This window comes from Diachasmimorpha longicaudata, chromosome 9, assembly GCF_034640455.1.
Source record: "Diachasmimorpha longicaudata isolate KC_UGA_2023 chromosome 9, iyDiaLong2, whole genome shotgun sequence".
Taxonomy (NCBI): domain Eukaryota; kingdom Metazoa; phylum Arthropoda; class Insecta; order Hymenoptera; family Braconidae; genus Diachasmimorpha; species Diachasmimorpha longicaudata.
In genome coordinates this window covers 6,314,955-6,330,211 of record NC_087233.1, presented here as the reverse complement: position 1 = coordinate 6,330,211, position 15,257 = coordinate 6,314,955, and the positions used below count along the sequence as shown (strand labels likewise).

The 15,257-nt window shown below is 40.8% G+C and overlaps 6 protein-coding genes across 6 annotated transcripts; 3 read left to right on the top strand and 3 right to left on the bottom strand.

Annotated features, from left to right (window-relative positions):
- Positions 1–1,403: 1,403 nt before the first annotated feature.
- Positions 1,404–3,750, top strand: LOC135165731 (uncharacterized). Its single transcript, XM_064127316.1, has 4 exons — positions 1,404–2,087; positions 2,254–2,350; positions 2,942–3,098; positions 3,308–3,750. The coding sequence occupies exons 1-4, from the start codon at positions 1,506–1,508 to the stop codon at positions 3,690–3,692; spliced, it is 1,221 nt and encodes a 406-aa protein (XP_063983386.1). The 5' UTR covers positions 1,404–1,505; the 3' UTR covers positions 3,693–3,750.
- Positions 3,751–3,753: 3 nt separating this feature from the next.
- On the bottom strand, positions 3,754–6,127 carry LOC135165730 (protein-cysteine N-palmitoyltransferase Rasp). Its single transcript, XM_064127315.1, has 5 exons — positions 5,757–6,127; positions 4,963–5,570; positions 4,525–4,883; positions 4,112–4,452; positions 3,754–4,013 (listed from the first exon to the last, which is right to left on the bottom strand). The coding sequence occupies exons 1-5, from the start codon at positions 5,860–5,862 to the stop codon at positions 3,883–3,885; spliced, it is 1,545 nt and encodes a 514-aa protein (XP_063983385.1). The 5' UTR covers positions 5,863–6,127; the 3' UTR covers positions 3,754–3,882.
- Positions 6,128–6,223: 96 nt separating this feature from the next.
- On the bottom strand, positions 6,224–9,215 carry LOC135165729 (mediator of RNA polymerase II transcription subunit 15). The gene is made up of 4 exons (XM_064127314.1): positions 8,966–9,215; positions 8,790–8,877; positions 8,639–8,690; positions 6,224–8,567 (listed from the first exon to the last, which is right to left on the bottom strand). Exons 1-4 carry the CDS (start codon positions 9,028–9,030, stop codon positions 6,847–6,849), a joined length of 1,926 nt encoding a protein of 641 aa, XP_063983384.1. The 5' UTR covers positions 9,031–9,215; the 3' UTR covers positions 6,224–6,846.
- A 272-nt stretch (positions 9,216–9,487) lies between these two features.
- On the bottom strand, positions 9,488–10,829 carry LOC135166282 (histone H4, major-like). The gene is made up of 2 exons (XM_064128397.1): positions 10,688–10,829; positions 9,488–10,451 (listed from the first exon to the last, which is right to left on the bottom strand). Exon 2 carries the CDS (start codon positions 10,437–10,439, stop codon positions 10,143–10,145), a length of 297 nt encoding a protein of 98 aa, XP_063984467.1. The 5' UTR covers positions 10,440–10,451; positions 10,688–10,829; the 3' UTR covers positions 9,488–10,142.
- A 132-nt stretch (positions 10,830–10,961) lies between these two features.
- LOC135166281 (uncharacterized) lies at positions 10,962–12,250 on the top strand. Its single transcript, XM_064128396.1, has 2 exons — positions 10,962–11,735; positions 11,830–12,250. Exon 1 carries the CDS (start codon positions 11,118–11,120, stop codon positions 11,700–11,702), a length of 585 nt encoding a protein of 194 aa, XP_063984466.1. The 5' UTR covers positions 10,962–11,117; the 3' UTR covers positions 11,703–11,735; positions 11,830–12,250.
- A 214-nt stretch (positions 12,251–12,464) lies between these two features.
- LOC135166274 (uncharacterized) lies at positions 12,465–15,230 on the top strand. The gene is made up of 7 exons (XM_064128388.1): positions 12,465–12,603; positions 12,677–12,805; positions 12,963–13,173; positions 13,462–13,940; positions 14,028–14,205; positions 14,384–14,832; positions 14,930–15,230. The coding sequence occupies exons 1-7, from the start codon at positions 12,583–12,585 to the stop codon at positions 15,080–15,082; spliced, it is 1,620 nt and encodes a 539-aa protein (XP_063984458.1). The 5' UTR covers positions 12,465–12,582; the 3' UTR covers positions 15,083–15,230.
- Positions 15,231–15,257: the final 27 nt, after the last annotated feature.

The following is a 15,257-nucleotide window of genomic DNA, read 5'->3' as shown; positions in this document are numbered from 1 at the left end:
TCGTGTCGACATATTCAACGTATTTGTTATTTAATTATATATATATACATATATAGTAGTAATATATGTATATATATATAGTAATGGGACATTCTATCGTACAAACATATTATTTTATATTATTTTATCCCAACAACCATTTTAATAAAAAATATAATTCAATTTTCGTCTTTAATAGCTCACGTCGTGAACCGTTTATTGTTGTTGATTTTCAGGATAAACAAACAAGGTCATTGACCCTCGTCAGCGGCAAAAGTGGAGAATCTTGAGTAAGTGAAGCATGCGAGAGACGAATTTATTCATGTGGCTGAAGCGCAACGTCCACATGAAACACGGCTGCTTGCATCGCATAGCACCCACAGAGGTATAAAGTTTTCGGGGGTTACCTCCGTTCTCCTTCATCTTCTAGAACACCCCCTTCTAGTCCCACCCCCTCAGCCACCCAGCACTTCTTCTTCACCGTCCGCCGAACCCATCCGACCGTCTATTCTACATTACGTACGCTCCTTTAGTCCATGCTAAAACAATTTTGGACCGCCTGCTTTCTATTCACCAGGAAGGACCTCAGGTCCTCAGGTCCTCTTACCATTGGAGCCCATACAATTAGCCACCTATTCGTGAGCACTCACTCCTTTTTTCTTCCTTCTTTCGGTCTCTTTTTTTCTTTAATACGCCTTGTTCGCGACCCGAGTGGCCATGAAGCTGCGAATTCTCCAGTGAATTCGCTCCTTTACATTCCTCTGGAGCGAGGGGTAAAATAAAATGAAGAAGGAAGGAAATGTTCATTTGACCATTTCTTCCCCAGGATTTATTTCTTTTTCTTTGGTGTGCAACTGGAGATGGAGAAAAGGGGTAAAATGAAACAAACATTTTCGCAGTTTCGGGGAGACGGGGACGGGGACCTTTGGCTTGCAAATGCGAGTGATTACGAATTTTGCGGCGGAGTGTTGTTCATTTGCGATTGTCTTTTCAGTGGGTAATTAGTTTTTGTGGAATTGAGGGGTGGGTGATGAGAGCTGGCTAAAGGGGGACTGGGGGAGATGTGAATTCGGTCTTCTGGGGTGGAAAATTGAAAGAGTAAAAGTTGTTCTACTCAACAAAGGATTATTCTGAGAGTTAACAATATTCAGGGGAACGGCTATAATTGCACAAGATCATTTCTTTAATGTAATTTTTCGAAAATGGGTGAAATAATTGCAAATAAATTGTCCTTGAAATTATTTACGTGGAAACTGGCAGATTCACCACGTGACCCAATTGAATGTTTCCATTCCAGACAAAATAGTTTTTTCATTTCAATAAAACCTTCTGAGAGAGCCCTTGATGATTAAAAAATGAAAATACCTTTCACGTGGGAATTTTCAAATAATTCCCGCCAGACGTCCGGTGGCGCCTCTCCTGTCAAAACCAGGAAATCACACATGACATTTCGCGAAATGAGGTTAGCCACTGTAGTTACGCACCTGTCCTCCAAAGAAAAATAAATCCCATGTTTTCGTGAAGAGATGTCGAGGAACTTGACGTGGTGTTTAGTGCAAAATCTTCTTCGGCAGAATAGCTACCGGTGTCTAAGACAATTACCCCAAGAAACAGTCCGACGTTTCAAACACGCGGCGATTACTCCTCGTCCAGAGCAAACAGAAAACACACACTCCATTGATTACCATGAAGTCAAAACATATCAGGAGTTCCTGGAGGAGAGCAATACAGGGGCGAAAACATCTGTGAAGGTTCTTATGAGTCTGCTGGGGATTCAACGAGATACTGCTGTTCAATTTACGAAGCAATGGAAAATATTTAATCATCTGACTAAGCCCGCAATCCTCAAGAATTATCAGTCACTTCGTGACGCGGGTGTCTTTAAATCAACAATCAGACATAATGTTCATGCACTAGCTGATAGGCCTAGCAATGTCCAGACGAAAATAAAAAGTCTCACGAAGATGAAGCTCGAGGTCAATTATGGGGTTCCCTTGTTTCAACTGAATGCGATGCAACTGTTAGCACTCGCTAACATCACCACGAACGATAGAATTATTACTCCTAATTATAGGAATAGAATCGAATATTTGGCTGACACATTTAATGTGAGGGTTTATAGTCTTTCTTATTATTTTTAAGATAATTTCTATTCTAATTCTATTGGAAAATTCAGCTCAATTCGATTTTCCAGATAACCGTTCTTTTCTAATCAGATATAAAATTTAGAACTACAACTGCAATTCTAAAGTTGTTTTTTTTCTCATGTTCCAGTGCCACTTGAGTACAATGTGTACTATTTTGTGTAGTCACCCACAGATGCTCACATTCAACATGGAGAAAATTGTAGGAATTACTAATTTTTTACTGGGTGAGATTCATTTTAATAATAAATATATAATTCTTTAAGCTGTGATACTCGACCAGAGATTCTCTTCTACAAATTCTTGTAAATTGTTTATGAAGCTGCGTTCATTGTTCTGCTCGTTTACATTACCGAGACAATTATACCCTGTAAATTTGGTCACCAAGAAGTTGAGCAATGGCCAGGTTAATAGGTCAACGAAGATTCCCGCAATTTCCTGCTTTTCAAAACTTTATACGACCTCATTAAACGATAACGCATGCTCAACGTGTAATCTCTCGTCTCCTCACTTCCCATCGGATTTTCATTACTTCATAAAAGGATCATTGCTAACAATCATGTTAATGATGAGAATAATCCTTCAAGAGAGGAATATCTAGAGTTACAGGACTTTGGGGATATTTGATAGAAAACAAGTTTAATGACACTTATGTTGTATGGCAGCTGCTGTCAACAAATTTGTGTATAAATTATTATATAATCTCGTGTCTCGATGATAATAGAAATTATTAATCTGCCTTCTTATTTTTCATATTTTCGTAAGAGTGAGGGGCAAAATGTTCAAAATAAAAATACGAATTTGTTTGGATTCCGCAGACGAGATGGGTATGAAACGAGAACATTTACTTAATGACCTTGTCATTTATCGTTATGCGCTTCCAAACATAAAGGAGAGGATGTATCGAGCTAAAAATGTCGGGATGACAAATATGAAGCCGTGGGTAGTTCGATGTCCAATTGCATATATTGAGAAGTAAGTCGGGCTGTCATGAATTATTTGCTTTACTAATTTTGTATACCTCCATTCTAACGAATAGTGGTTAATAATTCTACCTAAATTAGCCACCAATTATCGAAATTGCAAATTCACATTCACGAAATTGATGATTTTTCAATTTCTTTCGATCCATCAGAAACAGTTTTGATTCGATAATTGTTGATAAATATTTCATTTTTATCAAGACTCGAGGAGAAGAGGCAAAACTGGGATGAGATAGTAGGACCTGGACGAACCTTCGAGGAGCACCTCAGTAAAATAATGAACTGCAATGTGGAGGATGCAACCTGTCTAGTTCGTCATTACCCGGATATGAGAAGCATCTGCATCAAGAAGATTACGCAAACGCTTCAATTTTTAGCTGGTGTCGGCTACACAATTCATGACGTGTACCGTACACCATCAATCATGTATAAATCTGAAGACACTATAACGTACAAATACCAACGCTGGGTGAATGCTGGCCTTGAATATACCTCGCTCAGGATCCTCAATTTATCTGAAAAGCGTTTCGAGGAGAAATTGCAAGAGGAGATTTCGAAGAAAGTTACCTCCGAAATTGCTTCATGATTTTATGTAAAATTTCGACTATTACTATTATCAAAAAATAAATTGAAATTTCTCTACATTTTTCACATGTGGTTTTTAATTTATCAAAATACTCTCCTGAAAAGAAATAACCGACGGTGTGTGTATAATTGTGCATAGAGTCTATATTATTAACAATTCTATAATAAAATCCCGATGTTTTTATGATTTGTCACATTCTTTTTTCGATGTCATCATGATCGGTTTTCGTCTCTCTTCCCGTCTCGCGATTTTTCATTTCTGTGGACACTTGACAGCAGCAGTAGAGGAGGAACAATAAAATTCCCACTGCTTTCGGGGAGTCTGAAACATTATTTTGATTATCTTTAATCACCACAATTCAATTGCTTCCATCTCATCATCTCTCAACGAAAGAGCACAGACCAAAATTTGAGACATACCATGAAAAATTCTGTATATAAAAATATTCCCGATATCCTGACCAGCGAAAAAATAAAAATTCGATATTGCGGAGAGTGCTAGCAAGGGACTGGCTAGCATGCAGTGAAATCTTCGAATATTCTTCGAGGTCAACCACTTCTCCTCCCAGTCGATGAAGCCAGGGGTGTTGCCCACTGATCTGGCGATTCCCTCGATGGTAAGACCCAGGAAATTCAGGAAAGACCAGGTGAAGATAAACAACTGAACGCCGTGCCACAGGAATACAAATCCAAAGGATATGAAGGAGGCCAGGATTTTCTTCAGTGGAATTTCCATCGATGCAATGGGCACGTAAATGTATCTGACAGGATCCAATGACCACATGTTAAAACAAAGTGTGATGAAATAACTGAATATTCTGTTGCTGCCCTACCTGATGAGAAATTGATATAACCCCCTGTCGAAGTGCTTCCACATCTCCGAGTACAGATGAATTCTCCCAATGCACTTTGGAGGTGGTGGTGCATTGATATCATCAGCTCTGCTAATTTCCCCATAAGTTCCATAAAAAACGACGTATTTGTTCAGGAAATACTGTCCCATGGCGTAGCCCATAGCATAAAAAGCCCAAGGATTTAATTGGGCCACGAAGTCCGGGTGATATTGCAGGGCATTACAGTAGATAAAATGCATGCTCAAGTCAGTGAAGAATATCCAGAAAGTAAAGCGCGTTATGTTCAATATAAAAATACTAATGCGTCGGAATGTCCACGGTTTAAAAGGTCCTTCTATCTGAAATATCAAAATGATTCACCCAGCTCACCCAGTAATAATAAAACGTCAAAGCCACCTTAATTAAAAAATAACTTACCCCTCTGATAAAATCGCTATAAAGTACAAAAGGACCCAGGAACAACGTGGGGAGATACAAACAATAAGCTGTGCTCTGAATAAAATTCTTCAGGAATCCCACAATATTCCTGTGCTTGTAATCAGTGATGTTATCGATGCTACAGCTGATGGTTCTCAGTTGCATCCAACAAACAGCGATGACAATCATCTGGTAGACGTCCTCCTGGAGCATCAGCCAGTCCTGTATGACAATTTCCAAGGTAGGGCTCAGCTGAATGACTCCGAGAGTGGCAAAGTGAATGACATAGGCGATTCTCTTGCTCCTGAAGGATGTCAACAGACAGGCGATGCAGGGCTGGGTGAGGAGGAATATCATGGCGACACCACCAGCGTAATAACACAGGAATGCAACTGATATTGCGATGTACCAGCAGCAGATTATCGTGCTACTGCATTCGGACCACTTCAGGTACTGTGAGAATGTCAGGTGAAGTGTCACCCAGGGGATGAGCTGGTACATGAAAGGAATCCAGAGGGACCACTCGATGTCGGAGATGTCTCGTTTACGTCCCACCCAGGACCACCCGGGGCCAAAGTCGTTGAAGGCATCGTCGTAGTCTTCGAAATCTGGGGGTTTCCAAGGGGTGAATTTAGTTGGAGGAGTGGAAATATTTATTGAGAAATTCTAATCTCTTTCTATGGGACCTCCACGTGTTCTACTAATTAATTGAAATTAAAATAGAATATCACCCTCCCCTGTCCTTAATTAAATACCAGATTATTTCGAAAAGTACTGATTTTGGAAATACTTACAAACTCCAGCCAAAAACAGTTGGTACAGTCCATAAAATATCCCTCCACTCCAGGCGATGAAGTAAAAGACAGTCTCCAACTTGTTTAAATCCACTCGTTCCCGCATATTCAAACACTTCCCGCCAAAACCAAATCCAGCATGGAGATTTATTTGTTTACACTAGAGATTGAGACATCGCAGTTTTTCGCGCAAATCCACTGGACAAATGAAAATTATCGTGTGACTTATGGAGGTCAGGCCAATCATGTGACTGAGGTAATTTAACAATTCACTGTATTTTTTAAACACTTGTTTATAATACGGGGGCTGGAGAAAAGGGCATGAGTCCTGGAACGAGCCGGTTCCAAGGAGACGCGATGACTCAGGTCCAGCTAGGTCAAACCCACATTCCTTTACCCCACCACTGCCCCAGCAAATGGTTAATTATTATCGCATTCGAAGTAAATAAAGTGTAACGCAGGAAAAATATAATAAAAAAATTTATTGTACCATTTTAAATTGTAAAATAATTATTTTCACTCAGAGAAGACAGCAAATTTACTTTTATAAATGTTTAATAAAAAATGATAGCGGTTTTGGTCAATCATTCCTGTTCTCTCTGATGAAAATTAATTTCATTACTTGAACACCAAAATACATTCACAATTATCGATAAGTACATACTAAATAATATGATGCGTTAATGAAAATATGAATAATTTTTCAATCCTTATGTATTACCTTATGGAAATAGTGAAAATTTCACTGATAAATATAATTGCGTTAAATTATCATTAACATGATTTTTTCATTGAAAAAAAAATCCAAAATTCTCATTGCCCTGAACGCCCTATTAAAAAAAATCTTCCTCGAAGAACGAAAAAGTTTTTGTCCAACCTGACCTTTCCCTAACCCCTCACATCTAAAGATATAATTTTCTTAGAGCACAAATATCCCTAAATGAAAAATTGCTCATCAATAAATTCATTAAAACTTCGTTCACTCTAAAATTGATCCCACAGAGCAATCGATCACTCTCAATAAATATAGGTACATCATAATAGTAACTCAAGACGAATCCCATTCCGAACTTCCCTTGATTCAATTGAACTAAAGCCCCATGAGTACAGAGGCACCAGTGACAGGTGTCTGGCTAGGTGCGCTGGCCTGGCGAACGCTCATCTCCCACGTGTCCAACAATTGCGAGACCGAAAATCGTTTCGGTAATTTTGTTATTCTCGCATTGAGGGCTTTTTGAACAGCGCAGAGGAAGGCTGTTGCGTATTCGTGAGGTGCCATCACACATCGTGGTGGTGTAAGTGGATAGTCTGATGGCACCGTCACTGAGACTGGAGGAACACAAGGGAGATGGCGATCGTCCAGCCAGCAGATCAATTGAATGCATTTCGAGCCCGTTTGTTGGGCCGGATCTAGGCTCACTTTGAATCGCTGATCTAAACGGGCTATTTCACCTTGAAGAACGTCAGGAATTTCACTCGTTGGTTCTTCCACTCGCTGTCTTTTTAATGGAGGTGGTAGACCCTTGATCTCAGGTCCAAAAAGGGCCTCCAAACACGGCCCAAAAGTCCTCTGCAGCGTGTGATTGACCACTGGACTCTGCAGGTGAGTGCTAACAGCCTCCAGAAGTGGACTGAAGAAGTGATGCTCCTTCATGGATGTAGCCACTGGTCCAACACTGTTCTCCGACCTCTTGAGATCCATCTTCTCCAGCACAGCCTCACACTTGATTATTGTCTCGAGTGGGACTCGCCTCGAGGGGGTCGACAGAATCTCCAATAATTTCTTCATCTTACTCAACTTGTCGACATTTCCCTCGTTACCCATTTTCGTAATCATTCTTCTCAGGGGCTCCACGTATCTACTCAGCTGTCGAATTTTTTCACGATATGCTGCTTCTTCCTGGGGACTTGTCACAGCTCCACCAGGAGTGTTCAGGGAACCGCTTGGAGATGAGGCCATTCCCACGGAGCGTTGTTGTCCCATCATGGGATGCTGAGGACTGGGGGAGGGTACAAGAGCAGGCGATGCTACCATCTGATTACTCGTAGGAGCACCAAGACTAGCAGGACTCGGTGCCGATGGTGATGGGCTCTGTCTTAAGAATTGATTTGGGGTAACATTTCTGGGCCCAGTGAAGCCCGTATTCATCATCTCCGTTTTGCGCTGCATGAGCCCCATTTGCGGTGGCATTTGGCCCGGTCCCATTTGCCCCATGGGCTGGGGTCCACCCTGCATGCCAGGTCCCATGGCCCCCATTTGTCCAGCCAGCTGTGCTTGCATCTGATTGGGTATTTGACCCTGCAGTTGGCCCTGTAGCTGCCCTTGTAGCTGTCCTTGCATTGGACTCTGCATTGGATTCTGCATGGGACTCTGCATATTCTGCTGCATTGGACTAGCCATCTGGCCCATCTGTCCAGGTCCTATCTGATTCATCTGAGGTATGTTACCTTGGGCCATTTGATTCATCGGGGACATCATTGGTCCACCCTGCATGCCCTGCATCGCTGCCATGTGGCCCATTGGACCACCCGGCTGACCAGCCATCATTCCCATACCTGACATTTTATTCTGCATGTTCTGCATTGTCATTCCCGGGCCTGGACGTTGATTTAGCGACTGCAGAAGATTGGCTGCCGTGTTACCCGGCTGCTGCTGCACCATTCCCTGAGGATTGGGCCCTCCCTGCATTCCCATAACCTGAGCATTGCCAGTCCCCTGTCTAGCCAATGTCTGCAGGGCACTCATGGGATCTGGCATTCCCTGACCGCCACCTCCACCACCTGGAGGCATTCCTGGTACTTTCTTGGAATCTAATAATCATTACAATTAGTAAAAACCCAGTGAAATGGAAATAATGATAAAAGGGGCTTTTTCTACTCACTCATCTCCCTGACATGGAGAATCAACCTCGCGACGAACCCTAGGTACTCCTCCTGTAAAAATATATTCGTCAACATTTTGTGGGAAGGTCTTCCTACGTTCGTTGATTACTTTACAACAATAAAAATAAATAATATATTGTAAATATTCACCTTGTTCTTGGCCTTTTGAAACACATGATTTTCCATATCGATGCTGTTTTTGGAGGTTGGGGTTCCCGAATTTTTTATCGCCTCTTCACTATTTAACAACAATGAAATAAAACAGAATAAAATAAATGTTGGATTTGTTCATTAAAATTCGTAAAGTTTTTCGCTTAATTACTCACATTTTGGCAACCACACTCTGACGAAATGCCTGAGTACGCCAGGAGTTCTCATCTGGTTGAGACATCTTGGCAATATTATATTATTCCACTCAACAATATGCAATAATTATGTTGCTACTTCGTTTGTACAGAAATTCTAACTCCAGTGGGAGCTGTCACTGCTCCAATTGATTATTTATTGTTATCTATTTGGCATTAGTATAACAAGCACTAGGCACAAATGTTTGTGATGGAGGTAAAATAATGATAATAATATCGGATCTTCAATCGTGACTTCAATATTGACCACGAGGTACCGCCGTCGCTGGAGAGATAGCACCACTAAAATATGCCGCCATGCTCAGCTGTTTTTACCATTTAATGATAAAACACTCGAGTCGATTCCATCGATAAAAACATTTCCATTATTACCACGCCAACTTTTTTTTTTCACTATGAATCGTATTTTCTGTCAATAAATGTTGTTAAAAATTATGTGAGCGTTTGAAGGAACATGTTGTCGTAATTAAATGACAAGTAAAATGCATTCACTGATTGTTTTTATTCAATGTCGTTTGGAGAATTATATATTCGTTTTTGTTGCGTTAAATAACCCTAGATAAAGGATTATAATCAGAATAAACAATAATTAATAATGATATAATGGTTTCATGCAACATTTTTATGAATAAAAATCTCATCTCTCGTTTTCTCTAAAATCGAAAACTTCCGAACGATTTTCTAGTGTATTACGAATATAACTGAACCAAAATCTTTTCTATTTGGAATATAAAATAAGGAAAAATAATAATTATCTAGATAAGACTATGCATCGAATAGTCATCAGGAGTCTCAGCCAAATGAATCGACTCCGTCAATGGTCTTTGGCTTCATGTGCTCTTCAACACTTCTGGTGTCACTGGGACTTCAATTCTGTAGTGAAGTGGTAAAACGAGACGAATAAACTGATCATCAACATTATTTTTTAACCCAAATAATAAAATAATAGGATGAAGCAATATTTACTGATAAAATAAAATGACCAAACTTCGTTAATAACCTTCTTTCTAGAATATAAGTTCTTCAAAGAAGCCTCCAAAAAAAATTTCTGCTGTTTCTAGATATTGATATCTATCTCAAAAACCAATCTTGACGATCAGTTGATTCAATTTGTTATACGACTTCACTATTTGGAGAATCACTCCCCGTCAAATCCGTAGATAGCACGTCCTCGACGTTTCAGGGCGTACACTACGTCTGGAGCGGTGACAGTCTTCCTCTTGGCGTGCTCGGTGTATATCACAGCATCAGCGATAACCGTTTCCAGAAAAGTTCTCAGGATCTGTCGTACAAGGTCGTAAATCCCCCCGGAAATCCTCTTGACACCCCCTCGTCGGGCCAGTCGACGAATTGTCGGTTTCGTCAGCCTTCCACGTGGTGCCTTATTCACCCGTTTCACCCCCATACGTCCGGATCCAGGGTAATAAACTGCCATGATCGATCAAGTCTGGGAAATTCAGTCGATTACAATTACAGTCAGAAACAAATCAGTAGTGAAATAGTAAAACGACTAAAGTCGACTAATTTTTGGGTCCAGTTTTTTCTGGGCTGAACTAGGGTCCCACGTGCTGATGAGTTCCTCATGAAACCATCCCACTTCTACCAAAGAAGTCAGATGTATGTCCATGAAGTCCTTCACCCTCAAAAAATTGAATTAACCCCAAAATTGATATCAAAACTCACCACATGAGGCTTTCCAGCAAAACTTTGAAAAATCTTCAAGTTTTTCGAGCGTCTTTTCTTCTGAGTGTTTCTTCTAGAGTTCGGCTATTCTGCCGGGTCTTCTCCCCCCCTCTGAGCCGCCGAATCCATGTCTCATGTGTGTGAGGCTTGACGATTTCAAGGTCACTCACGTTTTCCTTCAATTTCACAAGTAGGGAGCACGATCACAAAGGGTAATTACGTGGAGTGGGAGTACCCAGTGATGTTAAAACTACGTGGACTTTATTACGACCCCGCCAGAGGGATAAAAACAGCGGCCATTACAATAAAAGTCGTGACATAAATATCGTAGTGATCAAAAATACCCAGAAATAATTACAAATCGATTATCCAATTAAAAACCAACATTGACTAAGTCCCCACGCAATTGAGCTCCAACACTCGATTAAAAATGAACGGCCCCTCGACACCGATTCTCTACGACCTCCGAGGTCACGTGCAAATCGAGAACCTGGGCCTCTGTTCTCGTAAAAACATTGAGGAATCGATGCTGGACATTGCAACGATCATAGCCTCTCACATGGTGTACCAGGAGGAGCCCTGGGCAGCGGGTGCAGCTCATGTGGCGCATCACCTGGGCCAGGAATTAGTGAACACTTGGTTGAGGAATGGACCAGCCCCATCAGCAGTTGTCTTCGAGTATGCTGATATCTTCAGTGGATATTCCATCAAAGCATTGGTCCCCCCAGGACTGGCGAACGTCAGGGGAAACGTCGAGGGCAACTGGTCGTTTTTTCGACAGGACAGCCCCATGGATTCAGATGTCTACACCAAGATCTTTTACGATTTTCGTTACATCTTCTCCACAGCTGTTCACGAGGATAGACACATCTACGAGCACCATCTTTACGAGGGCCATGACTTCTACATTGGGCAGAGAGTGAAGAATTCCATCAGGTCGATTCTCACTTCTGCCAATAACTCGAAGGTATTCAATGCTGATGACGCTTGGATCGTGCTGGAGAGCGATAAATAGAGGGCTCCGGGGGACAGAGGTCGAGGATGTGAGGTGAGATGGAAATTTGAGATATTTTGATGATATGAGGACATTGGGGTGGCTTCAGGAAATTGACGATTAAATCTATTCTAACCTCTTTCTGTAGTTCCTGGTGGATTTAATCGTGAAAGAGAGTCAATGGAGTTGTGCCAGCAGAATTGCTGGCTCGATTGAGCGTCTTTTCCTCGACAGAGAGGAATATTCGAACACCACTAAATGGAGAACAGACTCCTGCAGTATCCTAGTATATTAAGATAATTATCTATCTTTAGTTCTTTGACTGACGTTATCCCATCTATTTAAAAAAGTTAAAAACACTTCCCCATAAAATTATTGTTCCAGCCAGTTTAAAAACAGCTGATTAAAATTGACTGTTAATTTGCTTAGAGTTAATTTCCCTAGAATAGTTTTTTTTTATTTCGTTAAGAGTTTCTGAATGTATTAATTCATATAAAGAATCATGTAGTGAACACAGGAATCTCACATGTATGACAATTGTTTATAAAGAATAAAATAGAATAATTACAGGTTCAATTGTTAAGTTATTAGAACCCTTAAGAATCATTACTGTCATATCGTTACTGTACTAATAGGAATGATGGTAATTGACTTTTTCACGTGTGCTATTTTTTGCTATCAATGGCTATGGACGTTGCCTTGAGCGTTGACATTGATAAATAATTCCCAATTTATCAACTGCATCAGTGATAGGAATTTACGAGTTCAAGTAACTGCCAGTATTCTATCTAATCGAAGCGTAATGAGATTGAAAAATTGATTGCGAATTGGTTAGCAAGCTCGGATAAATATTCATGAGTAGTAGCACTTGGACATTTCTCGGGGACGAAGCACTCCGAGGATGATGAATACCGAATCAAAGGTAAATCGATGGAGTGAAGAGTTATTTGTGTGAATTTAATGTCGTTATTAACTTGGGGGTTGTTTTGATTCAGAAATATCCTCAACTGACTTTCGAAAATGGGATTTGGAGGGGCCCTACGAAAATATATCGAAATGATGATTTTCAAGTGGGAAAGAGAGCACTCAGGAGTCTGAAGGAGGCTCCAAAATTCATTGGTCAAGTAGGTGGCAATTAATCATTAGTTTTTTTATAAGGGATGACTGTTTCGATCGCTCACGGACACGTTTAAACGAAATAGCTATTTTGTAATGAGAAATTTTTAAGTAACAATAATTCTCATAGGATATTAATTATCAGTTCATTGCTGTATCAATTAGATTGATTCTGCCACTGGAAAATCGGATACCTTCGGTGATATGATGAACAGGAGCGTCCGGTGCTCCCTGTGGCTGAGGAAAAAGGGAATTGGCCGCGGTGATGTCATCTCCATTGCTGGTGCTAATCACGTAAATACAGTGATTCCTATTCTAGCTGGTCTCTATCAAGGATGCACCGTGAACACTTACCCATATGATTGGTTGGATGAAGGTAACGATCTACAACTCCAGTGAATAAATTGCGATTCGAAACGTCTGTAGCCAGGGCCTATTTTTTTATTATATTCCCAAATCATCGACTCGGGTGTGACTGGAAATATTTCTCAACAGAAAAAAGATAACTCCGTCTATCAGTCCAAAACAAAAATTCTTAAGTCCTTTCTGATATTGACTACACCTCATTAAGAATTCCAGAAATGCAAAGAGATATTTACGCTAATTAAATTATCGCTTGCGTCACACCGATTGTGAGCCCTCGACATTATCACTTTCATTACAGAATTAATATCTGATTTCGTGAGAGACCTCGAGCCGAAGATTGTTTTCGCCGATGCAGTACTGGGGCCGAAAATGATGAAATACAGCAATATCGATAACAAGAAATTCCAAGTCATAGTTTTTGGAGATCTGCCGGGATTCACGTCCTTCAAAGATATTCTGGATGAGCAGAGCGCTGACGAAGTTGATAATTTCGAGTGCGTGGATATTTCCTCTGAAGAGGACACCGCATTCTTCTCATTCACCTCTGGCTCCAGTGGACATCCCAAGGTGTTTCAGTATCCTTATAAACTCCTGAAGCGAGATGTCCACTGGTTACCGAGAGAAGAACTCTACGAGAGGGTGGGAATATGGTGTACCGAGCCTGCATGGGTTGTCGTCGTCATCTCTGCCCTGCAGGCGATCCTCGATCGCTCGACTTATGTCATCCACAAGTACACGAATGCGGCTGATTTCTGCAGAGTTATTGAAAAGTACAAGGTACTACAGGGCAGCCATGAGGTCCTTTTTTTCATTTTTCCGAGGCTTCAGCGATCAAAAAAGAGTTCATGACTTAAAATTTTGTAGATCAACTGGATGATGCTGGGAACGGAGCACGTGAATATGATATCTCGATTATCGAACACAGCAGAGTTCGATTTTTCCGAGGTGACGTTCATTCGATACTGCGGGTCCTACATCAGACCGGAAGTAGAGAGAAATCTGCACACTATATTTCCTGGAACATGGCTGTCACAGTCGTATGGTAAGTCACGGCGACTTTCTCTCCAACCAGGTCGAACTGTACCCCAAGGCATCATCGAGGAATTTTTTCTTCCAGGGAGTCCTTTCATAAATCGATCAAACTACATATTAATTGACTATGAACCTATCTATCGAAGCTCTCCTACCTGATATTTCAATGTTAATAAATAATTCCCCAGGTTTAACCGAGATCGGTATCGTTACGTACACGATGAGCGACCACAAGTGCCCCTCCTGTGGTATACCCGCCGAGAACACTGAAGTTAAACTGATAAATTCCAAAGATGAGACTGTTATGTCTCCCAATCAATCAGGAGAATTGTGCGCCAGAACTCCGTGTCTATCGATTGCTTATCACAAGAGTACAACAGCATCAGAACGAACACTGGATTCAGATGGTTGGTATCGCACCGGTGACCTGGCTTATTACAACGAGGATGGTGAATTCTTCTTCGTCGATAGGATCAAGGAAATGATCAGGTATCTTGTCGCTGATATTCCGGCTGGTGTCGTAGAGGACTGCATACTAAAGCATCCTGCTGTTCTTGAAGTTGCTGTTGTTGCTAAACTACATGACGAAGACATAGAACACCCCATGGCTTTCATTGTCAAGAAGCCGTACATACCGGTAAGGCATACTACCAGAAAACACGAACATTAATCGTCAACTAATGTCAAGAACTTGACATCCCTATGTTTTACTGATTTTTTTATCATCTCCTCAGGTGACGGAACAGGAAATCGAAGGTTGGGTTCAGAAGCATCTGCCAGATCGTATGAGACTTCGTGGGGGTGTTAGATTTCTTAACAATATGCCGTATAATAATGCTGGGAAAATAGCTAAAGGCATTCTGCGACATTGGTGTAATGCTGAGTAGCAAAAAAACGCATCACATAATTTCTAAAGAAAGACTATTTTAACTGCAATAGAAGATATGATCATTTGTTGTTTTATATAAATTGTATCTAAGATAAAATAATCACTGTGAATGGATTATAATCTGAATAAAAAGAGTGAAAGGAAAATTTCTTTTTTCGTTATCCAAAACCCAC